Genomic DNA, 26,389 nt, shown 5'->3' with positions numbered 1-26,389 from the left:
CTCATTAGCCAGGCATGGTGGTACACACCTGTTATCCCAACTACTCAGGAAGCTGAGGAATGAGAATCACTTGAGCCCAGGAGGTGGAGGTTGCAGAGAGCAGACATCGCACCACTGCACCCCAACCTGGGCGACAGAGTAAGACACTGTGTCAAAAAAAAAAAAATTAATTAATTAAATTCAAATAGCCATACATTGCACATGGCTACCATATGGGACAGCATAGCTCTAGGCTGGTGTGACAGGATGGAATGAGATAAAATGTGTAAAAAACACTCTGTAAATGCTAAAGCCCTATAGGAATGGTAAGGGTTTTGTTGTTTAATGCATTAGAAATCTGAGATCCTAAGAGGTTTCAGTTACCCCACATCACAGACAGACTAAATTCATAAGTGAAAGAAATGTAAATAAACATAGATTTTACTTTACTTAGCGAGAAGGACAGCCCGTGTTCTTGTACACCTACGATGGAAATGGAGGTGGTTAGCGATAACCCTTCACATAGCTCAGAGCAACAGGCTTTTTAATCCACATTGCTACATCCAGATTTGGTAACTCCAGGGCCTACGCATGCAGCAGAAATCAAGGCTGCCTGTGAATCCTGGCAGATGATATTCCTATCTCGCACACCCTCCCTCTTAGGGACCATGTGCTTCTTGTCCCTTCCACTGACTTTTGCTGTTTCTCCTGCTACAGAAACAGACTTTGCCAACAGCTCCCTGCACTGGGAAACTGCGCTGACAGTCCCTTCCGGGCTCTGACAGTCAATTCACAGTCTCCTGAATACATACAGTGGTTGTTCAAATTTGCTGATGGGTGGTAAAAGCAACCACTACTGGAAAGGGGTGGAAACTAATCAGAGGCTGTGATGAATGCTAACTTGTTTACACTCCGGTTGGAAAATGCACAGGAAACCTAAATCAAGTTTTAGTCTCCCCAGATTTTTCCCAGTAGGAAAGGCCTTTCCAGTCTAAACAGCTTTTTGTTACCATTATAATTATATTCTATGCACAAGCAGACAATAAAGAAATGAGCAGGAAAGCAGAAGGCGGCGGTGAGTTATTAGGACAGGAAAGTCAAAAAATGGTCAAAGTCAGAGGAAACAACACAATGCTTTCCAGGACAAATGGCAGGAACCGCCCTGAACATGTAAGAGATTTTGTGAGCTCATTCATTCTTCCCCAATAAAGAGCTCAGCTAATTTTCCCCTCTATCCTTTCAGTCACATGAAAACTTGGGGCTTAAGCGTTGTGTAACGCTCTGCACAGACTTGATTTAGGCCCCATGGAGCTTCCATAATGAAAAACAACATGTGAAATTGGATCCACATGCGTTCCGCCCACAGGTTGAGCTCAGTGGTGTATTTTATTCTGTCAGGGAGCTGTTGCTCAACTCCCAAGGAGGGGGGTCCAGCAATAACCCTCCAGCTATGAAGACAAAATTAACCAGCCTTGTGCCGGTGTGAGTGACATCACTCCACCAAGAACAGGAACTCAGCTCTCTGTACCTCGAGTTCAGTCTCCCGTCTGTTGATATCATCCGTGGACTGATTTAACTTCTCCAGTTCTCCCTGGTGAAGAAAAGAGGGAGAAAAAATGACTTATGGGATCCGTCTTTTGTTTCCAGTATAACTCAGTCCATAACCTGAAAAATTACCCCAGCCCAGTTTGCAGGAAAAGGGAAGAATCGGTATTAATTCTTAAGGCAAACAGTTGAGGCTTGGCTAGAAATGCAAATGAATGTCGGCATTTCTGAAACCATTTTCTTGAGGGTGTCCTTTTTGACAATGTCTTCAGAGACATTTGGAATTTGTCAGAGGTCAAATATTCCAGGAATGTGCCTTCAGGTAAATCCCACCTGTTACAAATGGTTTAATGGCCTCGTCAAAACAGCACTATCTCCCTCGAGCAAGAATTTTGCTTAGAAAACAATAAAAGACAATAAGCAAGGCCAGGCCAAAAATATAAACCCAGTGAAATCATCAAGGGCAGAATTCTGGTATTAACTTACCAGAATTATTTTTCTGTAAAGGGTGAAAATCTTTTCACACTGCCAATTATTCAACCTACTTAGCTGGATGTTTTAAACTAGCTTTAATCCCATTCATTTCAATAAACATTTACAAACTGACATTTTGTGAAAAGCATCCAACATGAACTTAACTCATCTTTACTATGCAAACAAAGGATCTTGCTAACATAATCCCATACCAATAACACACGATTTATTCCAAACCAATTATTTTAATTAATAGCATTCCTAATGCAAGGATTTTTTTTTTTCCACCTGATCTTTATCTTGCTAACCTGACAAAACAATTCATTTAAACCCCAACCACTGAGTTAAGTGAGCTTTTAAATTGATCTGTGCACTAAAAAACCAATTAGGGATCCAGAAATTACAGAGCATGCTTAAAAGCAATTTTTAAAAAATGATTTACTGAAAAGGTAGAATAAAACGGGTCTTAGAAAGGGATTTGCTCTGCTTTTTGCTTCGGGGTGAAGAGGTTAAACTGTCACTCCTAGATCTCGGCTTGGAAATTGTTTTTTAATCATCTCTCTTGGAAATGGAGGCACAGTCAGCCAGCCCAATCCCCTCGCCGCCTCCACGCGTCAGCTTTGCGCATCAGTTGTCCCTGATTTCTGTTCATGCCCAACCTCACAACAAGGAAAAGCAGGGTTTTAAGCAATTTCAGGCCAGGCAGACCGTTGAGCCGGTGGTGACAATAAGACGCTCAGTTCTCTAACAATGAATCAGAGAAGGAAAACGGCTCAGGCCGGGCACCTTGGCAGGTGAGGACTCTGCACCCGGGGCACCAGTGCCAGCCCGCGCTGCAGGGGCGGGCAACGCCCACCCGCCTACGGTGCCCGGCGCCCACGCGGGCGACCCCTCCTCGCAGAGCCTGGAAGCCATGCCTTGCCCGCGGTGCCGTGGCGGCCGGGCGGGGGGTACCCCCGAGGATACCATGGCGCCCCCGCCCCCTTTTTCCCTTTGTTGCACATCCGCCCGAACCACCAGGCACGCTGCGGCGACCCCGATCCTGCTAGGGGTCTGCGGGGGGCTCCCCGCAATAGAGTCAGGCCGCATCCACGCGGACACTGTAGACTCCTCATTGTGGAGACGAGGAAACAGAGCACACAGATCGTCTCCTGCCACCGTATGTGGCCGCCAGTCCCCGGACCACAGTCACTGGGGGCTGCGAAGTGGATGTACGCGTAGACGCCGACCTCCGCAGCAGCCCTCGCGAAGCCCGGATGCGGGGTGACCCCGCGCGCCCTACCTGGATTCGGGGGTCCACCTCTTCTTCCTCCTCCAGCCCCTGCTCCATCCCCTCTTCCTCCTCCTCCTCCTCGTCCCGTGCAGGCGGCAGGAGCTCGGCTGGCTCCTCCGAGCGGTTCCGCTTCGGTGCCGCGTCCATGAGGGCAGTCGTCACGCTCGCCGCGCGGTGGGCTCGGGAGTGCCCTGGGGGTCGCGGCCGCCACAGGCTGGGCTGGAGCCGCCTCGCCACAGCCGGGCACGGTCGGGTAGCCGACGGGGCCGACACCCGGGAGGCACAGCTCGCGGATGCGGATCCCTCTGGCCGCGGCGGAGCAGAGGAAATGGGCGCGGCTGCCCCCTTTCTGCCGCGGCAGTCAGCGCAGCGCCCGCTCCGCCCCGGTCCCGCCCCGGCTGCGCGCTCCTCGGCCAGTCCCAGCTACCCAGGTCTCCGTCACAAAACCCCAGCTCCCTCCACATCTCCAAGGTGGCAAAATAGGAGAGCCCCCACCCCCTTGTAACTTAGCAGCCCGGATATATCTCAACTGCGTAAGGCAAGCCTCCCGCTTTCGGAAGTCCCCTTCTCCCGCCCTCCTCCGAAGCGCGTTGTGTGTGGTAGGAGGCGTGGGGTGATTTCCCGCTGAAGTCGCCTTCCGAAGCCTGCGTTTAGTGACCCTGGACCTCAGGACCAAGACTTGCCGAAACCCTGTACCCAAAGCACATTCCTCCCCTTGAGCGAACCTTGGGAATGGCGCTTACTCAAAGATTTGCCCAGAAAAGCAAACTAAAATGTGCGCTTATATAGACACAGGAGTGTAGAGAGGAGAGCCAGCTGCAGCTCCGTGCACGGATGCATTGCCGAAGGCTGCGGCCTCTCTGGGCGAGCCCCGTACCAAACACAGAGGTGCGGCGGTCCTACCTGAATAGCCAGGAAGCATGGAGAATGCATTGAGCTGGGATGCCTGTGGGCTGACACAGCCTTTTTAAGGAGGTGGCAAGTGTAACCCCCGTTGATGGGCACACTCTGGCCAAGAATTTATGAATTAGTGAGACTTCCTGCCCACCATCGACAAGTAGGGAGACAGAGTTGGCCTGGCAGACACAGCATCCGAAAAGGCCAAACTGAAGAGGCATGTGTGTGCTTTTATGAAATGTCAGGGCCACTGTGATGTCAGGGGAACCCAAAGGATGACCTTGGCAAAGCAGGTGAGCACATAGCTGCTCACATCTCCTTCCTTTGAGAAATGCAGAACGTGCACATGTTCTACACGGAGGCCTGTAGCCCATCTGCTCTGAGTTTGGTGGACAAATTTGCTTGAGAATGGAGCTTCTTTCTGAGAACCTATCATCAAAACCACCTTACAAAACCTGTGTCTGGCACTACATGGTAGCTCATATCTGTAATCCCAGCTCTTTGAGATGCCGGGACACAAGGATCACTTGAGGCCAGGAGTTCAAGACCAGCCTGGGCAATACAGCCAGACCCCTTCTCAAATAAATAAATAGTCCTGCTTCTGGTGGTTTTATCAGAAGCTAGGCTAGAGGGTTACTCCTAGGGAAAGGCACCACCCCATATGCGCTGGCACTATAGTCCACTGTCAAAGGAAAATTGTCCTATTTCCTGGAGGTAGTGCCATGGTTTGTTTCTAAAAAGGTCAGACCTGTTCATTGCTCTTTAAATCAAGGATAAGTCAGCAATTCTGTAAGAGGTGTTTCAAAGCTCCTTGCTAAAGACATAGTTGCTTTTGGTTTTCCAATGATAGATGAAGCCAGGGACAAGATAGCATAGGGGTCACTTTGGAACACAGGAGCCACCAATCTTCCCTGGTGGCTTGGATTTGAGCCTCCAACTTTGCAGGTACATCCTAGCTCTGAATAAACTGAGAGACAGAGTTTGAAATAAACAGAGGCCTCTGGGGTCAGCCCTGACTACGATAAATGCTTCTCAGCTAGCAGAACCCCATCCTGTCCATTGCAAATGACAAACTCCAAATTACATTCCTGCTTCAGCTTAGGTCAAGAGCAAAATGTATCTGTGAGACATAGGCCAACTGCTCAAGAACATCAGTTCAGACTTTTGTTGTCTTATTTTTTGGAGATCTGGACCAGCTATAGTGTTAATCCCAATAGTGTTTCTAAAGTTAAAATAAGAAAAATAAATAAACTACAGGCAGTACTATATACAGTCAATCCTCCACAGCCTCTCAGGTTCCACATGTGTAAATTCAACTAACCACAGATAGAAAATATTTGGGGGAAAAAAAACACAACAATTAAAAAAATACGTATTTAAAAATACATGGCCAGGAGTGGTGGCTTACACCTGTAATCCTAGCATTTTGGGAGGCTGAGGCAGGAGGATCACTTGAGGCCAGGAGTTCCAGACCAGCCTGGGCAACAAAGCAAGACTGGCTCTCTCTCCAGAAAAAAAAAAAAAATACCGTATATGAGAACTATGTACATATTTGCATTGTATTAGGTATTGCAGGTAAGAAATGTAGAGATGATTTAAAGTATACAGGAGGGGCTGCTCATGGTGGTTCATGCCTGTAATCTCAACACTTTGGGAAGCCGAGGCAGGTGGGCTGCTTGAGCTCAGGAGTTCAAGACCAGCCTGGACAACATGGTAAAACACCATCTCTACAAAAAATACAAAAAATTAGCCAAGTGTGGTGGCTCATGCCTGTAGTTGCAGCTGTTTGGGAGGCTGAGATGGGAAGATTGCTTAAGCCCAGGAGGCGGAGGTTGCGGTGAGCCGAGATTGCACCACTGCCCTCCAGCTTAGGTGACAGCAAGACCTGTCTGAAAATAAATAAATATATAAATAATAAAGTATACAGGAGGGGCCAGACATGGTGGCTCATGCCTGTAATCTCAGTCCTTTGGGAGGCCGAGGCAGGAGGGAGGATCACTAGAGGCCAGGCGTTTGAGACCAGCCTGGGCAACAAAGCAAGACCTCATCTCTAGGCCAGGTGTAGTGGCTCACGTCTGTAATCCTAGCACTTTGGGAGTCCGAGGCAAGTGTTTGAGACCAGCCAGGGCAACATGGTGAAACCCCGTCTCTACTAAAAATACAAAACTTAGCCGGGCATGGTGGCACACGCCTGTAATCCCAGCTACTCGGGAGGCTGAGGCAGAAGAATCGCTTGAAGCTGGGAGGCAGAGGTTGCAGTGAACCGAGATGGTGCCACTGCACTCCAGCCTGGATGACAGAGTGAGACTTTCTCTCAAAAAAAAAAAAAAGAAAAGGAAAGGAAAAAAAACACCTCATCTCTAATAAAAATTGTTTTAAATTAGCAAGGCGTGGTAGCACATGCCTGTAGTTCCAGCTACTCTAGAAGCTGAGGTAGATCACTTGAGCCCGGGAAGTCAAAGCTGCAGTGACCCCTGATCATGCCACTGCACTCCAGCCTGGGTGACAGAGGGAGATCCTATCTCAAAAACAAACAAACATGTTTTTAATGAAAAATTAAATTAAATAAAGTATACAGGAGGTTGTATGTAGGTTACAGGTAAACACTGCCATTTTCTGCAGGGGATGTAAGCATCTCAGATTTTAGCATTACAGGGGTCCAGAAACCAATCCCCCAGGGAAATCAAGGGACAACTGTATATATTCCCTATTGGCACATATGTAGTGCACATAAATGCATAGCAAAAGGCCTGGAAGGTTTTATACCCAGTAAAGAAACTCTGGGAAAAAGGGAGCAGGGAGTGGCCTAGGATTGGCTGGGATGGGGGCAGGGGATCAAAGGAAACTTAGTTTCTCAGTAATGTTTTATTTTCACAAAAGGATATGTTTATTATTGTTTTGTGGAATTTAAAGAAAAATTTAAAATAATGCATACTGGTCAGGTGTGGTGGCTCATGCCTGTAATCCCAGCTACTCTGGAGGTTGAGGCAGGAGAATCACCTGAACCCAGGAGGTAGAGGTTGTAATGAGCCGAGATCGCACCATTGCACTCCAGCGTGGGTGAGAAGAGTGAAACTCCATCTCAAAAAAAAAGAGAAAGAAATGAGAAAGCCTACCACATATACTTTTGGGGGAAGAACACTCCAGAGACTGAAGCAGCATGTGCAAAGTTCCTGAGGTGGGAATATGTCTTGGGTATTGCAAAAAAAGCAAGGAGATCCATGTGGGTAGGACGTACACAGCCAGGGAGACAGGGAGGGAGATGAAATCAGAGGCAAGCATGTGAGTAGACCATGGAGATGCTTTAGGTCATGGTAAGGAATTTGGATTTTGTTCTGAGTGCTCATATAATAACTCTGGCTAGTGTATGAGAAATTGACTCAGGGGACACTGAGGAGCTAGAGTCAGAAGAGACAAAGGAGATCCATTAGCCTGATGATCAGCCTCTTCTGATTGCTTCTGTTTTTTCAGCAAAATAATGAGCCACGTCATCAGCTGAGAATGAGGGGATGGAGGGCAGAGGGCATTGGAGGTTGGAGGAGAGAGGCTTTGTGAAAGAGCTGGCCAGGAGAGTTGGTGACTGAGTTGACCATGGGAATATATTATAATTGCAAGGCTGTGCTGAGGACCCACCTGTGGTTTGAGAGTCCCAATGAACCTAGTCAGCAAGGACGAGTGGATTTTCCTACAGTACAGTCTCCAAATCATTTCCATCTTTCTAACCCTTGATTCAGGGCTTCATCATGGCTCCCTAGACTCTTTTACAGTCCCTCACCCTCTTATGTCCACACTTCCCATTTGATCTAGCTTAGATTCCATTGTCCATCATTAAAATCACCACACCTGCAGCCAGCCACAACTCCCTCATGCTTCTCCACGGCCACAGTAAGCACCTGGTATAATCCCAACCCTGGTTCAATCCCACGGTCTTACTACTTTGTACCTGTACTCAGTAGCTAAGATAAAGTGCTGGGATTACAGGCGTGAGCCACCATGCTCAGCCAAAGAGTTGGGGTTTTTTTAGTTTAGTTTGTTTTTTGGGGGGGACAGAGTCTCACTATGTCACCTAGGCTGGAGTGCAGTGGCATGATCTCAGCTCACTGCAACCTCCGCCTCCTGGGTTCAAGCCATTCTCCTGCCTCAGCCTCCTGTGTAGCTGGGATTACAGGCACCCGCCACCACACCCAGCTAATTTCTATATTTTTAGTAGAGATGAAGTTTCACCACGTTGGCCAGGCTGATCTTGAACTCCTGATCCACCTGCCTCGGTCTCCCAAAGTGCTGGGATTATAGGCGTGAGCCACCGCACCCGGCCAAGAGTTTTTATTGAATGTTTTTAAAGTGAAGTTTGCAAGTGAAAATGGTCAGCAACATTAATTCATTTGTATTTTTGTTTTGTTTTTTGTTTTTAGATCTAGATCTGCAGAAAGCAACATTAATTCAGTATACTTTTCAGCCCCTACTATATGCATGCACTATTTCCAGGGCCAGTTTGAGGGTCCCAAACATGTAGATGACAAATTCCTAGTCCTTTACTTGGGGAGACAGGCACTCATGAAACCTGGGCCCCAGGCCAGGTGAGTGTCTCACACCTGTAATCCCAGCACTTTGAGAGGCCAAGAGAGAGGATCGCTTGAGGCCAGAAATTCAAGACCAGCCTGGGCAACATAGTAAGAGCCTCCCCACATCTCTACCAAACATTTTTTAAAAATTAGCAGAGTGTGGTGGTGCGTGCCTATAGTCCTAACTACCCAGGAAGGTGAGGAAGGAGGATCACTTGAGATCAGGAGCTCGAGGCAGAAGTGAGCTAAGAAAGTGCCATGGCACTGTAGCCTGGGTGACAGAGTGAAACCCTATCTCAAAAAAAAAAAAAAGGTGCCCCAAAGCAGCAGCCACATGAATCCCTCATTGTGAAGTTAAGACTCTTTCTGTCAAACTTCATTGCCATTTAAATTAAGATTCCCTGCAACGCCACTTTTTTTTTTTTTTTTTTTTTTATAATGCTTTGTGAGCTAGGTGTGCTGGCTCACATCTGCAATCTCAGCACTTTGGGAGGCCAAAGTGGGAGGATCACTTGAAGCCAGAGTTCAACACCAGCCTAGACAACATAGCAAGACCCCATCTCTACAAAAAAAAATACAAAAACTATTTAGGTGTGGTGGTGTGCACCTGTAGTCCTAACTACTCCAGAGCCTGAGATGGGAGGATTGCTTGCACCCAGGAGGTTGAGGCTGAAGTGAACCAAGACTGCACTACTTCATTCCAGCCTAGACAACAGATAGGGAACCCTGTTTCTAAATAAATAAAGTAAAGTAAAGTAAAGTAAAAATGCTTTGTAACTACCTGTTAACTCCTAGAAGAGAAACTGCTGTCTGGACTAAGAATGAATCTGCATTCACATCACACTCTGGTGTCAATGTCAGAAGAAACTGACAACCAGCATCCCCTCTTTCTCCACCAGTGATATTTACGTAGCACCTTAGGTCAGAGGTTGCAAACTGGAAGCGACTGATGGGATCAGGCCTGGGGTTGTGCTGCCTGGCTGACATAGCCTTTATAAATTTGAGCCAGCAGTTAAAACTAACACGAAGGAGACTTGCAGCAGCGTGGGGTGGGGAGGGACTCATGCATGGGCGCGCAGCTACCACACCCCACCCCCATCCCCTGCACTAGCAAGGTCCCCCAGAAAAAAAAAAAAAAAAAACTAAACATGAAAACAGTGATCTAACATGAAAATGCAGATATCTCTGATTGGCAAGAGTGTGGAGGAGATGGGAAGAATGGCTGGCTGGCCCCTTTAGAATGGCATGTAGTCTCAAATTAACCTCAGAATCCTATTGGCAGACCACTTACACACGGCAGGCCACACACAGGTAAATGTCTGACCTCTCCCCAGAGCCCCCCATGGTACGGTGTTGCAGGAAAGCTGGCTCCGTAGGTCTTCCTGCCGACTCTCTCTTCTCTACCAAGCGACCCCTAAGGATCATGGCACACAGCAAGGTGGAAGAGAATTTTAAGGTAGACCATAAACCCTTCAACAATATTTTTTGACCCCAAATGATTGGTTCTAAGAATTCAAAGGTCTATAGAAGCCAGTTCTTTGAAAGGGATCAGAGCCTTCACAATAAAGAGGCATCTGTTTAATTCAGTGATTCAGTGACATCAGTGTGTTGCCAAATTGTCTTCCAATGTGGCCACTCCCCTCTAATGAGAACCTTTATTTGTGTCTAAATTGAATTAAACTTGTCTCTTGACTCGGATGAATTACAGGCCACAGCACACAGAGAACCGAGGAAAGAGATTTTCAGTGTCTATCTGTAATCTTAGAGGACCTACAGATATTTAGGATGGTGCTGGAATCCTGGAGATGGAAAGTGTTCCATTAAAAAGAGAGCCCGGGTGTAGTGGCTCACACCTGTAATCCCAGCACTTTGGGAGGCTGAGGCAGGTGGATCACCTGAGGTCAGGAGTTTGAGACCAGCCTGACCAATATGGTAAAACCATCTCTACCAAAAATACAAAAATTAGCCAGGCGCCGTGGCATGCAACTGTAGTCCCAGCTACTAGGGAGGCTGAGACAGGAGAATTGCTTGAACCCAGGAGGCGGAGGTTGCAATGAGCCAAGATGGTGCCACTGCACTCCAGCCTGGGCAGCAGAGCAAGATTCCATCTCAAACATAAATAAATAAATAAATAATAAAAAGAAGAAAGAGTGCTTGTTTCAGCAGCACGTATACTAAAATTGGAATTATGCTGAGAAGACTAGCATGGCCCCTGCACAACCATGACATGCAAATTTGGGAAGTGTTCCATTAAAAATTAAAAAAAAAAAAAAGAAGAAGAAAAAAGATCCTGTTGAAGTGATGGCCCTTGCTAAAAAAAGGGGGGGAAATAGAAGAAAGAAAGTTCTATACTCTGCAAACCAATGAGCATAACATTTTGCAGACACTATTCTAGAATGGATTTTAAGGAGGAGAGGGTACTTCTGTGTCCCAAGAAGAAAAATGACTTATCACCATGACCCAGCTCGGGTTAACCAAGAACAAATCATGTCAGCACTGCCCTCACTTCCTTATTCCATGGTTTATTAGTCTAAGAAATCTAAGGAAGGAAAGAAGCAAGATAGACCAAGATAAATGGTCCAGGAAAAGGCCACTTAAATAAATTCACTTATAAAGGAAGCCAAAATTCCATATTAAATGGTGAAAAAAGGTATTTATCAGGACTTTACTCTGGAAGATAAAACTTAAAATAATGTTAAGAAATTTTCTTGTATTTTAAAATATAAGAAATATTTATTTATTTGACAAGTATTTATTGGCCATGTATTATGTGACAGCCTCTGGCAAGTAAAAATATGACAGTGAACAAAGGAGACAAAGCCTCTGCTCTAGTGGAGCTTATAGTCCAAGGGAAGACAGACAAATGGTTAAATACATAAAAAAGCAACATAGGCCAGCATGGTGGCTCACACCCTGTAATCTCAACACTTTGGGATCACCTGAGGTCAGGAGTTTGAGACCAACCTGGCCAAAATGGTGAAACCCCGTCTCTACTAAAAATACAAAAATTAGCCAGGCATGGTGGCGGGCACCTGTAATCCCAGCTACTCAGGAGGCTGAAGTGGAAGAATCACTTGAACCCACTTCAAGTGGGTAGGCAGAGGTTGCAGTAAGCCAAGATCGTGCCACTGCACTCCAGCCTGGGTGACAGGAGAGAAACCCTGTCTCAAAAAATAAAAACAAATAGGCCGGGTGCAGTGGCTCAAGCCTGTAACCTTAGCACTTTGGGAGGCTGAGGCAGGCAGATCACCTGAGGTTGGGAGTTCAAAACCAGCCTGGCCAACATGGAGAAACCTCGTCTCTACTAAAAATACAAAATTAGCCAGGTGTGGTGGCGCATGTCTGTAATCCCAGCTACGCAGGAGGCTGAGGCAGGAGAATCACTGGAACCCGCGAGGCAGAGGTTGCGATGAGCCGAGATCACGCCACTGCACTCCCGCCTGGGCAACAAGAGCGAAACTCCGCCTCAAAAAATAATAAATAAATAAATATATAAATAAATAAATAAATAGACAAACAATAAAATAAAACCTATTATAAAAAGGCTACTATAAAAGCACTTTTATAAACCTAAACTCTTCTCTGCAGCCTTCCAGGCCCCACCTCATCTGACTTGTGCCCACACCTCACACTTCTTCTCACCACCTCTCCTCCTGGCTCACTATGACCACCACATGGGCTGTCAGCTGGCTCTGTCCTCAGAGTTTCTGCTGTCTGCATCGCTCTCTCCTCCAGGGCACAGCTGCCTGACTCCTCATCATCCACATCTCAGCCCAGATGTCACATCCATAGCGAGACCTTCTCCAACTCCCATCTGGAGCAGTTTCTCCTCCAGCCCTCTCTATATAGTTTGGCTGTATCCCCACCCAATTCTCATCTTGAATTGTGTCATGGGAGGGACCTGGTGGTAAGTGATTGGATCATGGGGGCAGTTTCCTCCATCCTGTTCTCGTGATAATGAATGAGTTCTCACAAGATCTGATAGTTTTATAAGTGTCTGGCATTTCTCCTGCTTGCACTCACTCTGTCCTGCCACCCTGTGAAGAAGGTGCCTGCTTCTCCTTTGCCTTCCAGCATGACTGTAAGTCTCCTGAGGCCTCCCCAGGCAATGCAGAACTGTCAGTCAATTCAACTTCTGTCCTTTAATTACCCAGGTTCAGGTATTTCTTCCTAACAGTGTGAGAATGGATTAAAATACCTCTCTATCTCATTACCCTGTTTTGTTTTCTTCATAGCAATTATCTTTATCACTAGCTAGTCTATTTTGGTTTTAATTTTATTTTTTATTTTTTAAAATAGAGATGGGGTCTTACTATGTTGCCCAGACTGATCTTGAACTCCTGGGCTCAAGTGATCCACCCGCCTTGGCCTCCCAACGTGCTGGGATTATAGGCATGAGTCACCACATCCAGCCTTTATAATAGGTTTTATAATAACTTTTTACAGTTATTATAAAAGCGATGGGAAGCACTGAAGGGATTGAATTCAAAGAATGACACAGTTGATGTATTTGCTTCAGTGATCACTGGGGCTGCTGTGTGGACATGAAATGGCCATGAAGGCAAGAGCAGGAGCAAGGATACAGGTCAGGAGGCTGTCCCAGGGGCCCTAGTGAGAGATGTGGCTGCCTGGGCTTGGGGTCCGATGGTAGTGGGGAGATAGACTGGAGTTGATTTAGGTTATATTTGGAAATTAGCCCCAACAAAACTTGCAATTCCATCTGATGTGGGGGCAGGGGAGGGCAGAGGCAGAGACATCAAGAATAACTCAAGATTTTGGCTTGAGCAAGCAGCTGACTGAAGCTGCCATTTACAGAGTGAGGCAGGGGAGACTTAAGAAACAGTTTTGCAATCAAGAAGCCTGTTTTCAGGCACCCAAGTCTGAAGGCTTTTAAACACTCAAGTAGAGATGTCAAGTAGACAGTAGGATAGACATCTGAAGCTCAGGGGACAGGCCAAGACTGCAGATATAAATTTAGGAGTCAACTGCATGTAGATGATATTTAAAGCCAAGGGACTGAATGAGATGAAGGGACTGAAATCACTTAGAAGGGGGGAGATGTGGAGGAAAAGAGGACCAGGACACAGCTCTGGGGCATCCCAACATTTAGAGATTGAGTCTTGGAGGGGAAGCCAGGCAAGAGGACTCCAGCCAGCTGATTCTTAAAATAACAATAATCACAAAAATGAATCAATCAGCTGTTTAGGAATTTTGCATGTGTTTTCTGGTAAAATTATATGCTCATATAATAAAAAATTGGTCAATTCAGATTTGACTTTCACAGCACAATCATGAACAGTATAATTTTGGCAAAAATAGCTGAGGTCTTTGTAAATTTTCCCAGGTGTCTCTCTTACCTCTTTGATATTCAAATCATTCTCATTTGAAGTATCTTTTTGGTCCTTATCCTCAAAGATTTTTCTCTCATCTAATGCTGCTGTTCCCTCATATGTCAATGGCTTAGCAAATGATTAGGGCAGTTCCCCAAAATTGCTTTCCTAATTTTTTTAAAATCTTGCTTATTTTCCAAGACTGACAGTTTCACTTTGCCATCAATATTTATGTAATTTATGTTGCATTGTGCTGTTGTAACCTGACAACTATAGAGAAAATAATGAACAAAGACTGTGACACAATGGGCAGTGGTGGAAGCTTGGTTTTGAAAGGAATGGATGTATAGTCAGTTTATGAGTGATTAATTTTGTATCATAATGATGTTAGTTGTCTATGGTGGAGATAACTAGCTGTCCACCAAATCCATTCTCCCCTTCTTTTTTTTTTTTTTTTTTTTTTTTTTTTTTTTGAGATGGAGTCTCGCTCTGTCACCCGGGCTGGAGTGCAGTGGCCACATCTCAGCTCACTGCAAGCTCTGCCTGCCGGGTTTACGCCATTCTCCTGCCTCAGCCTCCCGTGTAGCTGGGACTACAGGCGCCCGCCACCTCGCCCGGCTAGTTTTTTATATTATTTTAGTAGAGACGGGGTTTCACCGTGTTAGCCAGGATGGTCTCGATCTCCTGACCTCGTGATCCGCCCGTCTCGGCCTCCCAAAGTGCTGGGATTACAGGCTTGAGCCACCGCGCCCGGCCTCATTCTCCCCTTCTTTACGCAAAAAAGTCAACAGCATTTCCCTACCTACCATTTGGCTAGGTGTGGCTTTGTGACAAAGTGAAAGCAGTGACATGCCACTTTCATGCCTGTCTGACAAAAATCACTCACATGTGCTCCTTTGTGTGTTTCCCTCTTCTTTGACTGGATGCAGATGACAGTGGAGCCCTGGAGAGTGACAGATTTACAAGATGGAGACAACCTAGATCCCTGAGTGACTGCATGGAGGATAGCACCCCCACCAACTTGAGCACCCTGATTTCTTGTTACCTGTGCTAGAAATAACATTCCATCATGTAGAATCATTAAACATCTGAGTCTATTTGCTACGGTAGCTCGGTCTGTCCTAAATGACACACTGCTCTACTTAACTTCAGAAACGGGATAATGAATACTCAATCATGAGGAGCCCCTTATAGATTTCAGCAAGATATTGATTCCTTCATGTAGACAACACTATTACTTTGTGTAGATAAGGCTGAGAAACAAGGATGTTGCTGATCCAGGTCAGAGAAGTAGTACTGACTGAACAACCAAACCTAAAGTTTAGTGAATCACTATCCAACCATATACATTCCTTTGGGCTTAATTATCAGTTCTGTCCTTTTCAACATTTGTAGTAGTGACTTGGATGAATATAAAGACTGCTCACTTCCCAAGCTTGCAAAATCCACCCTGGATTGGACAATCATAATCCACAAATATCTTGGCATTTTATTTGCATTGTGTTGTTGTATCCTAACAACTCTGGAGAGAATAATGAATAAAAACTTTGACCCAGTGGGCAAAAAGGGGAAAAGTGGTGCACTAAACTGAATATGGTAAAAATCACTGGAGTTAACTGTAAAGTCCTGAGCTTAGTTTGGAATAAACTAGAACAAGATAGAGAAGACATGGCTTAAAGCAGCACATTTTTTTAAAAGTTAGACATCTTAGAATGCATTTCTACAAGCACTGTGCCTATAATAAAAAGGTGATAATATCATGCTTTTCTGCCTGGGTGGGGGGACCTCCCTCTTGGCATTTTTGTTGTCAAATGCTACACAATACAGGAAATGTGCTCAGAGGAGAGTGCTCAGAACTGAGAAGCATTAGGAAGATGGATTTGTGGTGTGTGTATGTGTGTTTTAATAGAGACAGGGTCTTACTCTGTTGCTCAGGCTGGAGTCCCGTGGTGTGATCACAGTTCACTGTAAACTCTAATTCTTGAACTCAAGTGATCCTCCTGACTCAGTCTCCTGAGTAGGCAGGACTACAGGAATGCGCCACCAATTTTTTTTGTAGGGACAAGGGTCTTACTATGTTGCCTAGACTGGTCTTGAACTCTTGACTTCAAATAATGCTCCTGTTTCAGCCTCCAAAAGCATTGGGCTTACAGGCGTGAGCCACTGCACCTGGAAAATTTTTTTAAAACATTCTGTTGGATAAATCTGTTCAATTATTAATTGGGCTGCCTCAATAGCAGTGAATGCCCCATCTCTGGAAATGTCTGAATAAATTTGCAGATAAAATTACTGTTATTCAGTCTTTTTTTTTTTTTTTTTTTTTTGGAGACCGGAGGGGTCTTCGCTACCTGTTTGGCTGGGGCTGGAGTGCAAGTGGCTTGGAATTCTCAGCCTCACTGCCCAAGCTTCCGCCTTCCCCCAGGTTTTATGCCCATTCTCCTGCCTCAGCCCCTCCCAAGTAGCTTGGGAAACTACAGGCGCCCGCACCTCGGCCCGGCCTGATTTTTTGGTATTTTTTTTTTAGTTAAGAGGAACAGGGTTTCACCCGTGTTAGCCAGGGGAAATGGTTTTCGATAATTCCTGGACCTCCGTCGATCGCCCCGTTCCTCGGCCTCCCAAGTGGGGCTGGGAATTTACAGGGCTTCTTGAGCTACCACGTCTGGCCATCAGTCATTTTAATCTACAAGAATGGCAATTTCATATGGTTCAACCTAATATTTGGTGGAAAGGGTAGAGGATGAGTCAAGTAATTGATATTTTAAGAGCAAGTGACAGAAGCACATCTCAAACTGACTTCACCAAAGGAAATGAGAGGTAATAGTGGAGTGGAAAGCGTACTGGCTCATGTAACTGAAAAGCCCAAGTAAATTTAGCTTCAGGTATGGTTAGATCCAGCATTCTCTCTCTGTCTCTGCCCTGTCCTCCTCTGTGTTGCCTCCCTTCCCAGACACACCTGCCCCTTGTGCTAAGCAGCTGGGCACTAGCAGCTCCAGGCTTATGTTACAGCAGCTTAACAACCCCAGCTAAGAGACTCTCCTCACCAATAACTCCTGGGACTAACTCTTATTGAACTGATTTGGCTCATACACTCTTCCCTGAATCAATAACTAAGCCCTCAGTTATTGACTCAGGGGCAGGGAGTAAAGTTACTCATTGGCTTGGCCTCAATTACAAGTTGCCCTGGAGTCCAGAGGAGGGTGGGGTGAGAAAAGCGGGTGTTCAGCCACATGAGCTGAAAGTAAAGAAAGGGTGACTTTCCAATGGAAAACTGAGGTGCTACAGGTTGACCTGAAAATGAAATGGTGTGCTGGTTCTGAGTCTATTTGAAAAATATATAAGGAAGAGAAAGACGACGTGAACCAACCAAGTGAATCATCGGGGGAAAATGTGTTCTAAGCAGAGAGAGCAGCTGCTGCTCATGCAGGAATGAGCTAGGTAGGTTTGAGGAACAGAAACCAGGTCAGTGTTCCATTATCTGTTGCTGCAAAACAAAACATCAAAACTTTATGGCTAAAAGTAATAACTGTTTTATCTCTTCAATTCTGTAAGATGACTAGACTCAGCTAGAAAGTTCTGTTCCGTGTGATGCTAGCTGGCTGCCGTCACGTGGAAGGTTGACTAGGCTGGAACATCTAAGATGGCTTAGTCACATGGCCGGCAGTCAATGCTGCTGGCTGGGGGCTCATCTGAGGTTATGGCCCAGGGCTCCTCTGTTCTCCTCCATGTGTCTTATCTGTGAGGCTTTTGGTTTCTTACAACATGGTAGCTGGATTCCAAGAGAGACAGCAGAAGCTGCTAATCTTAAAGCCTCAGCTCAGAAGTCCCAGAACATTAATTTAATCACACACAATCATGGAGCCAGCATATTCAAAGGACGTGACATTAGCATATAGGAAGGGAAGAAACTGGTGGCCACCATCTTGGCTTCCAGTCTTGGGGAGTAGGGCTGGGCCGTAGTGAAGGGCAGAGTGGTGTGCAATGGAATTGGAAAGATAGGAAGGGGCTGGATCAGGGATATGGCAACCATAATCCACAGGCCAAACCCAGCCCATTGACTGTTTTTGTAAACAAACTTTTGTTGGAACATAGCCACATTCATTTGTTTACCATATCGTCTATGGTAGAGTCTAATAGAGCAGTTGCAACAGAGACCATACAGGCTCCCAAAACCTGAAATATGTTCCATCTGGTCCTTTACAGAAAAACCTACTGATGCCTGGGCTAAGTCATGGAGTGCCTTGTAAGTATTGTTGAGGAATTTGAATTTTATTCTAAGTGTGATGGGAAGCCACCAGAGGGTTTTAAAGCAGTGAGCCACAATATCCCACCTACATATTTAAAAATTTCTCTCTGGGAATGGATTATTGGAGGAAAAACATGAAAGCAGGGAAACCAGTTAGCAGACTATGACAATAATCCAGATGAGAGATGATAGAGTCAAAAACACACGTGTGTGGATTTTGCATATGTATTCAGGAGAAGCAGTCTGCAGGACTTATTAAGCCATTGGCTATGGGGATGAGAAAAGGAGAGGAAGAAAGGATGACCTACATTTTTGGCTTGAGCAACTGGGTAAAGGGTGGTATAATTACCAAGTAGAGGAAGATCAGGGGAGGAGCTTATTGGGAGGAAAAGCACCAAGAGTTTTTTTTTTTTTTTTTTTTTGAAGACAGAGTCTCACTCTGTCATCCAGCCTGGAGTGCAGTGGTGCGATCTCGGCTCATTGCAGCCTCTGTCTCCTGGGTTCAAGCAATTCTCATGCCACAGCCTCCTGAGTAGCTGGAATTACAGGTATGCGCCACCACACCCAGTTAATTTTTGTATTTTTAGTGGAGACCAGGTTTCACCATGTTGGCCAGACTGGTCTCAAACTCCTGGCCTCAAGTGATCCCCCAAACTCTGCCTGCCAAAGTGCTGCGATTACAGGTGTGAGCTATCACACCCGGTCAAGAGTTCTTTTTTGAACATACTAACTTTGAGGTTTTTGTCAGATATCCAAGACACCTGACAAAAACCTCAAAGTTAATATGTTCAAAAGCAGCTGAACACTTGAGACTGGAGATCAAGGCATAAGTTTGAGAATCATCAGTAAACAGATAGTATTTAAAGCCAGAGGCCTGGAAGGAATATTTCCAGAGGAAAAAATGGAGACAGCCTAGGGCCTGGGAAAATCAGAAGCCAACAGCAGCAGAAAGTCAGTAAAAGAGAAGCAGTAGGAGTGGAGAGGAGAAAACCAGGAGACTGTGGTTTCATGAAAGTCCTGGAAAAAACATTTCAAGCTGGAGGGAGTGGTCCACTGTGTCTAATGCTACTGGGTAGTGGAAGAACGGGTGGACAGAGAAGTGACCACAAAGCTCTGTGACATGGGCCTTCTGAAACCTTGACCACAGCGATTTCAGCGGACGGGACCACACCCTGATTGACGGAGTTTGAGAAAACCATGAAGTGTGGACAAATGGAGACAGCAAACATAGAGAGATCTATTTTGAGAAGTTTCGCTATCAAATGAACAGGTCAGAGTCACAGATGTTCACTGCAGGCTCATGAAAGTCTCTTTCACTACTAAAGAGCATTGACTCCGTGGAGCACCTACTATGTGCCAGCACATTGCTTGTCCAGGATCCCAAGAAGGAATTTCTTTCTCATGGCTTATGGGGAAATTGGATGAAACACAACAAAAATACATATCTATAGCTTCAGAAAAAAAAAAAAAAGAAGAAGAAAATTTCAGCCTTTGAGAGGCAAGTGAAGATTTTCAAACAGGTTTCTCCACATTGTAAGGTGACCTGCAAACCCATAAAACCAGCAGTTTCTTTTCTGCTGGGTATGAACTCAAGCTCTTCCTTCCACACTTTCTCAAGGAAACTTGTTCACGCAAACTTCTGAAATTTGCTATCAAATATAAATGTGCAATCCGATGAATAAGCAGATTTTTATAATCAGAACAAAATGCATCTTGTAGAAGGATACAAAGTATTATTTTTGCTTTAATATTTTGTTATTTGTTTCTGGAAAACATTTAGTTTCTCATGATAAACTTCCAGGACAAAACCACACACTCATGCACATAGAGTAAGTACAGACTGTAAGAAAGACATGGAGACAATTTTGTATCTAATTTCACTTCCTGGTCCTCTTCAGGGAGATTCATGTGATCTGAATCTGAATCTCCACCTGATCATCTTCAGGTGGAGATTATCACACTTTGGGAGGCCGAGGCAGGCAGATCGATTGAGCCCAGGAGTTTGACACCAGCCTGGGCAACATGGCAAAACCCTGTCTCTACAAAAAATACAAAAATTAGCTGGGTATGGTGGTGCATGCCTGTGGTCCCAGCTACTTGGGAGGCTGTGGTGGGAGGATCACCTAATCCCGGGAGGTCAAGGCTGCAGGGAGCTGAGATCATGCCACTGCACTCCAACCTGGGCATCAGAGTGAGACCCTGTCTCAAAAAATTAAAATGAAAAAAAGAATCACCTGACCCCAAAGTCTGAGCTCTGAACCATTTGCTATATTATTTGATAGAGGTGCAAGCTGACTCATTAGGTGGCCTGTCTTCCTGGGTCTATAAAACATGTAATCAGCAAAGACATGGAATCCACCTAAATGCCCATCAACAGTAGAGTGGATAAAAAAAAGTCCAGGTTCAGCAGCTCACGCCTGTAACCCCAACAATTTGGGAGGACGAGGCGGGTGGATCACCTGAAGTCAGGAGTTCAAGACCAGCCTGGCCAACATAGTGAAACCCTGTGTCTACTAAAAACACAAAAATTAGCCAGGCATGGTGGCAGAAACCTGTAATCCCAGCTACTTGGGAGGCTGAGGCATAAGAATCACTTGAACCCAGGAGGCAGAGGTTGCAGTGAGCCAAGATCGCACCATTGCACTCCAGCCTGGGTGACAGAGCGAGACTCTGTCTCCAAAAAAATAAAAGAAAAGAAAATGTGGTACATCTATGCCATGGAATTCTATGCAGCCATGAAAAAGAATGAAATCATGTCCTTTGCAGCAACATGGATGGAGCTGGAGGCCATTATCCTAAGTGAACTAACACAGGGACAGAAAACCAAATATCACATGTTCTCACTTATATGTGGGAGCTAAACACTGAGTACACATGAACACTAAAAAGGCAACAACAGACACCAGGGCCTACTTGAGGGTGGAAGTTGGGAGGAAGGTGAGAATTGAAAAACTACCTATCAGGTACTGTATTTCCTACCTCATGAAATAATCTGTACACCACACCCCTGCGACATGAAATTTACATACATAACAAACCTGCACACACACCCCTGAATGTAAAATAAAAGTTTTCTTTTTTAATTTTTTCAAGTTTTCAGAGAAGTAAAGAAACAGAAGAATGACTACTCCATAGAACAGCCAAAGTTTTTTTTTAAAAAAGGCGTATATGGAATGATAAAAGGAGCCATATTTCTGTCCTTGCCCATGAACTTGTTTGGAATCACAGCTGATATAACTTAGATATTTGTCCCTGCACAAATCTCATGTTGAATTATAATACCCAATGCTAGAGATCGGGCCTATTGGGAGGTGTGTGGACCATAGGGCAGATGCTTCATGGCTTGGTGCTGTCTTCATGATAGTGACTTCTCACAAGATCTAGTCATTAAAAGTGCATGGCACCTCCCCCACACATACTTTCTCTCTCTTGCTCCTGCTTTCACTATGTGACATGCCTGCTCTCTCTTTGCCTTCCACCATCTTTGGAAGCTCCATGAGGCCTCCCCAGAAGCAGATGCTTCCTGTTCTATGCTTCCTGTAGAACCTGCAGAACCATGAGCCAATTCAACCTCTTTTTTTTAAATAAATTACCCATTCTCAGGTATTTCTTCATAGCAATGAAAGAATGGCCTAATACAGAAAATTGGTACTGAAGAGTGGGTCATGGCTCTACAGATACCTGAAAATGTGGAAGAGACTTTGGAACTGGCGAACAGGCAGAGGGTGGACGAGTTTGAAGCACTCAGAAGAAAACAGGAAAATGAGGGAGATTTTGGAATTTCTTAGAGACTGGTTAAATAGTTGTAACCAAAATGCCAATAGGGATATGGACAGTGGAGACCAGGCTGACAAGGTCTCAGATGGAAATGAGGAACTTATTGGGAACTGGAGCAAAGGTCACACGTGTTATGCTTTAGCAATGAGCGTGGCTGCAGTCTATTCATGTCCTAGGGATCTGTGGAAGTTTGAACTAAAGAGTGATGACCGAAGCTGGGCACAGTGGCTTATGCCTGTAATCCCATCACTTTGGGAGGCTGAGGCAGGCAAATCACAAAGTCAGGAGTTCAAGACCAGCCTGGCCAACATGGTGAAACCCTGTCTCTACTAAAAATACAAAAAATGAGTGGGGCATAGTGGCGGGCACCTGTAGTCCCAGCTACTCGGGAGGCTGAGGCAGGAGAATTGCTTGAACCCGGGAGGTGGAGGTTGCAGTGAGCTGAGATCCGGCCACTGCACTCCAGCCTGGGCGACAGAGCGAGACTCCATCTCAAAAAAAAAAAAAAAGAATAATCTTGGCTGGGTGCGGTGGCTCACACCTGTAATCCCAGCACTTTGGGAGGCCAAGGCAGGCAGATCACAAGGCCAGGAGTTCAAGACCAACCTGGCCATATAGTGAAATCCCATCTCTACTAAAAATACGAAAATTAGCTGAGTGTAGTGGCGGGCACCTGTAGTCCCAGCTACTCAGGAGGCTGAGGCAGGAGAATTGCTTGAACCCGGGAGGTGGAGGTTGCAGTGAGCCAAGATTGCACCACTGTACTCCAGCCTGGGCAACAGAGTGAGACTCTGTCTCAAAAAACAAAACAAAACAAAACAAAAGAACAATCTTGGCTGGGTGTAGCCATTTATGTCTGTAATCCCAGCAGTTTGGGAGGCTAAGGTAGGAGAAGCACTTGAGTTCAGGAGTTCAAGACCAGCCTGGGCAATATAGCGAGACCTCATCTCTTGCTAAAAGTTAAAAAAAAGAAAAAATAGCCAGGCATGGTGGCACATACCTGTAGTCCCAGCTACTTGGGAGGCTGAGGTGGGAGGCTCACTTGAGCCTAGGAGATCAAGGCTGAAGTGAGCTATGATCATGCCACTGCACTCTAGCCTGGGTGACAGAACGAAATCTTGTTTCTAAAAAAAGAAAGAATAATCTTGCTGTCTGAGAAATCCTATAGTAGGCAGTGTAATTTTAAGCAAGTACCCTCAAGGGTCACACACTTTAGTTATTTTGTTATTTATTTATTTATTTATTTATTTATTTATTAAGAAAGGATCTTGCTCTGTCACCCAGGCTGGACTGCAGTGGTGTGATCATAGCTCACTGCAGCTTTGAACTTATGGGATCAAGCAATCCTTCCACCTCATCTTCTTAAGTAGTTGGAATTACATGCACACACAACCATGTCCAGCCATTTAAAAAATTTTTATAGAGACAGGATTTCACTATGTTACCCAGGCTGATCTCAAACCCCTGGCTTCAAGCAATCCTTCTGCCTTGGCCTCTCAAACTATAGGATTACCAGGTGTGAATCACCACACCCAGCTGAGAGTCACAGGCTTCAGAAGGTCATCTGTTGGCATAGCAAAGTGTCTTCCATAAATGGCACCACAAGGCCTTCCTGCTAAGCAACCCCAACCTCTCCTCTACCCAGTCCCAAACCTCGCAGCAGTCATCCAGACTTGCATTGGTTGCCCCATAAGTCCTTCCCAATGAGCCATTTCCGATTAGGAAGAACTTCTACTCTCATCTTCTCTATCTTTGAAGACACTGGGAACTGCTCTACTGTGGAAATAACTGCAGTCCCGATTTAAACCAATTTGCAGCTTGGCTTTGAATGTTTTCAAAACCTCAGCTTAGACGAGAGGAAAAAATTCTGTCTCCAAGTCTTGCCCACCTCAACTTCCTTAAAGACTCTGATGAAGAGTGACAACAGGGCTAGGAATGAACATCTTTTTGGTCTGACTTTAGCTGGTGAAATTCACTGTACATAGAAACGCAAGAGCTGGAAGAGGAGGAACTCCAGTGGACAGGGTCTTTCCATTGGCCCTGACGGTGCACAAGCTGGCTTTGAGCATCCCATCTTCTTGATGTGAAGAAACATCAGCAGAAGTTCTATCAGGTCACGGGGCTGTTTCCATTTTAAAATGTTTGGGGTTTTTTGCGTTGGGTAAAGAAGATAGCTTTAAATTCCTATTTGTGAATAGCAGCAGATGCTGTTTGGAGTGTATTCCACTTCCCCTCAGCCTGACTAGGGTTTCAGCTGCAGCCAGAGTGGACATTCTCCACGCACACTAGCAGCTCCCACCTCAGGCAGCTGTGGAGTCCCTCAACCTTTCCACCTCGGGTTCTGTTGGAAGCTTCGGTAGTTCACTTAGTCCATACACAGAGAAGCCCTAAGTGCCCGGGCGTGTCAACACTTCCAATCACTGGAGGAATAAGAAACCAGTGGGGGAAGGCCCCAGCCTCTGGCCCTTCAGAGGCACAATTCTGAGGTGTATTCTCTGCAGAAAGTCTCCAGCAACAGTGAGCCCTGGCTGCCCGCAACAGGAACCAGTGGAATCCTACATCCTTACCTGGCCTATTTCTCCTCTTACTCTCCCTACTCCTTCACTCCTACTTCCTAGGGTCCCCTTTCAAAAAGCTCTCTATACCCAAGACCCAGGTCCTTCTCTGAGATTTCGTCTTTGGGATAACCTAAGCTAAGATATGCATCAATGCACATGTTAGCAGGTGAGTTTTTAACTTTTTTTCCTCTTTTTTTTTTTCTTTTTTTAATCATGGGAGACTCACTGGAATCTTTGTTTCTGAATAAAAAAGGAAGTGTTTGGATTCTTTTTTTAACATTCAGAAATAAAGTTGCTCCTGGAGAAGGGAAGCTGTCACTATTAAGAAGAGCTGTCCTCGTGCGGAAGAAGTGGGAATTCAGTTCTGACTATTGGTAACAAAGTTAAGCCTTCAGGCTGACTGTTATCTAGGCCAGGGCCTGGGCTGGAGAGGAGCGGCCTGGCTGATTGTGGTGTGGAGGTATTTCTTCTTCCCAGTCCTAGCACTGGGAGCTGGAGGTGGAATGTGTGATGGGAAAAGGCTGTGAGTTGAAACTGAGACAAATGTTCAAAACAGATCATAGAGACCTGGGAAACCTGAACCAAGGTTACAGAGTAAGAAAACAAAGCAGACAAGACAGGCTTATGAAGTGGGAGGTGGTCTGGATTAATTTCAGGAACCAAGGGTGAAGGCCAAGGGAAGGCCTTCTCCCCCTTCCTGACATTTGTGCGAGGGTCCTGCCATGGAACAATTCCCCTAATAATCCCAGTAGACCTAATAACAACATTTCCCCCAACTGTGGATCTATTTGTATGACAGGGGGAAAACAAGGAAATGAAGAGGAGGAGGGGGGAGACAGGGAAACAAGCATTTGCGCCCAGTAGGAACACGTGCATTCCAAGGGCATAATTTTAACCCCGGGAAAGGAAGAATAAAACAAAGGCTCACTGTTACCAAAGGGGATTTGGTACAAGAACAACCAACAATAACTGAAAATTCAACAATCAATCACCTGCTTTCTCTTCCTGCGGATTTTTTTTTTTTTTTTTTTTTTTTTTTCGCCCTCCTTTTTTTTTTTTTTGAGACGGAGTCTCGCTCTGTCACCCAGGGCTGGAGTGCTGTGGCCGGATCTCAGCTCAACTGCAAGCTCCGCCTCCCGGGTTCACGCCATTCTCCTGCCTCAGCCTCCCAGGTAAGCTGGGACTACAGGCGCGCCACTCGCCTGGCCTAGTTTTTTTTGTATTTTTTTAGTAGAGACGGGTTTCCACCGTGTTAGCCAGGATGGTCCTCGATTCCTGATCTCGCGCTCCACCCGTCTCGGCCCTCCCAAAGTGCTGGGATTACAGGCTTGAGCCACCGCGCCGGCCTTTATTTTTTTTTTTTTTAAGACAGGTTTTGCTCTTGTTGCTCAGGCTGGAGTGCAATGGCGCGATCTCAGCTCATGCAAACTCTGCCTCCCAGGTTCAAGTGATTCTCCTGCCTCAGCCTCCCGAGTAGCTGGGATTACAGGCATGCACCACCACGCCCAGCTAATTTTGTATTTTTAATAGAGACAGGATTTCTCCATGTCGGTCAGGCTGGTCTCAAACTCCCAACCTCAGGTGATCTGCCCACCTCGGCCTCCCAAAGTGCTGGGATTACAGGCGTGAGCCCCGGCGCCCAGCCTCCTGCTGATTTTATGAGGCTGTTTTTCACTATTTTACTTAGATTTGTGGGTCTACAGAGGAGGTATAGTTATCGTGTTTCTGGGGAAGTAATATTTTTCCAGATC

The 26,389-nt window shown here is 45.7% G+C and overlaps 1 protein-coding gene across 2 annotated transcripts in view; it reads right to left on the bottom strand.

Annotated features, from left to right (window-relative positions):
- SH3BP5 (SH3 domain binding protein 5) overlaps positions 1 to 4,379 on the bottom strand; it is a 77,362-nt gene extending 72,983 nt beyond the window's left edge. The window contains exons 1-2 of one of the 2 annotated variants that reach the window (XM_017884308.1): positions 4,175 to 4,379; positions 1,508 to 1,570 (exon numbers count right to left, since the gene is read on the bottom strand). In XM_017884308.1, the coding sequence (XP_017739797.1) occupies positions 1,508 to 1,570; positions 4,175 to 4,204 (93 nt within the window). In that variant the 5' untranslated portion in view covers positions 4,205 to 4,379. Of the gene's footprint in view, positions 1 to 1,507; positions 1,571 to 3,280; positions 3,634 to 4,174 lie in introns of those variants that run through there. The other variant, XM_017884254.1, reaches the window with a different exon arrangement.
- Between the last annotated feature and the right edge of the window lie 22,010 nt (positions 4,380 to 26,389).

This window comes from Rhinopithecus bieti, unplaced genomic scaffold (genome assembly GCF_001698545.2).
Source record: "Rhinopithecus bieti isolate Rb0 unplaced genomic scaffold, ASM169854v2 scaffold_12, whole genome shotgun sequence".
NCBI lineage: Eukaryota > Metazoa > Chordata > Mammalia > Primates > Cercopithecidae > Rhinopithecus > Rhinopithecus bieti.
This window is presented reverse-complemented; position numbering and strand designations above follow the sequence as displayed.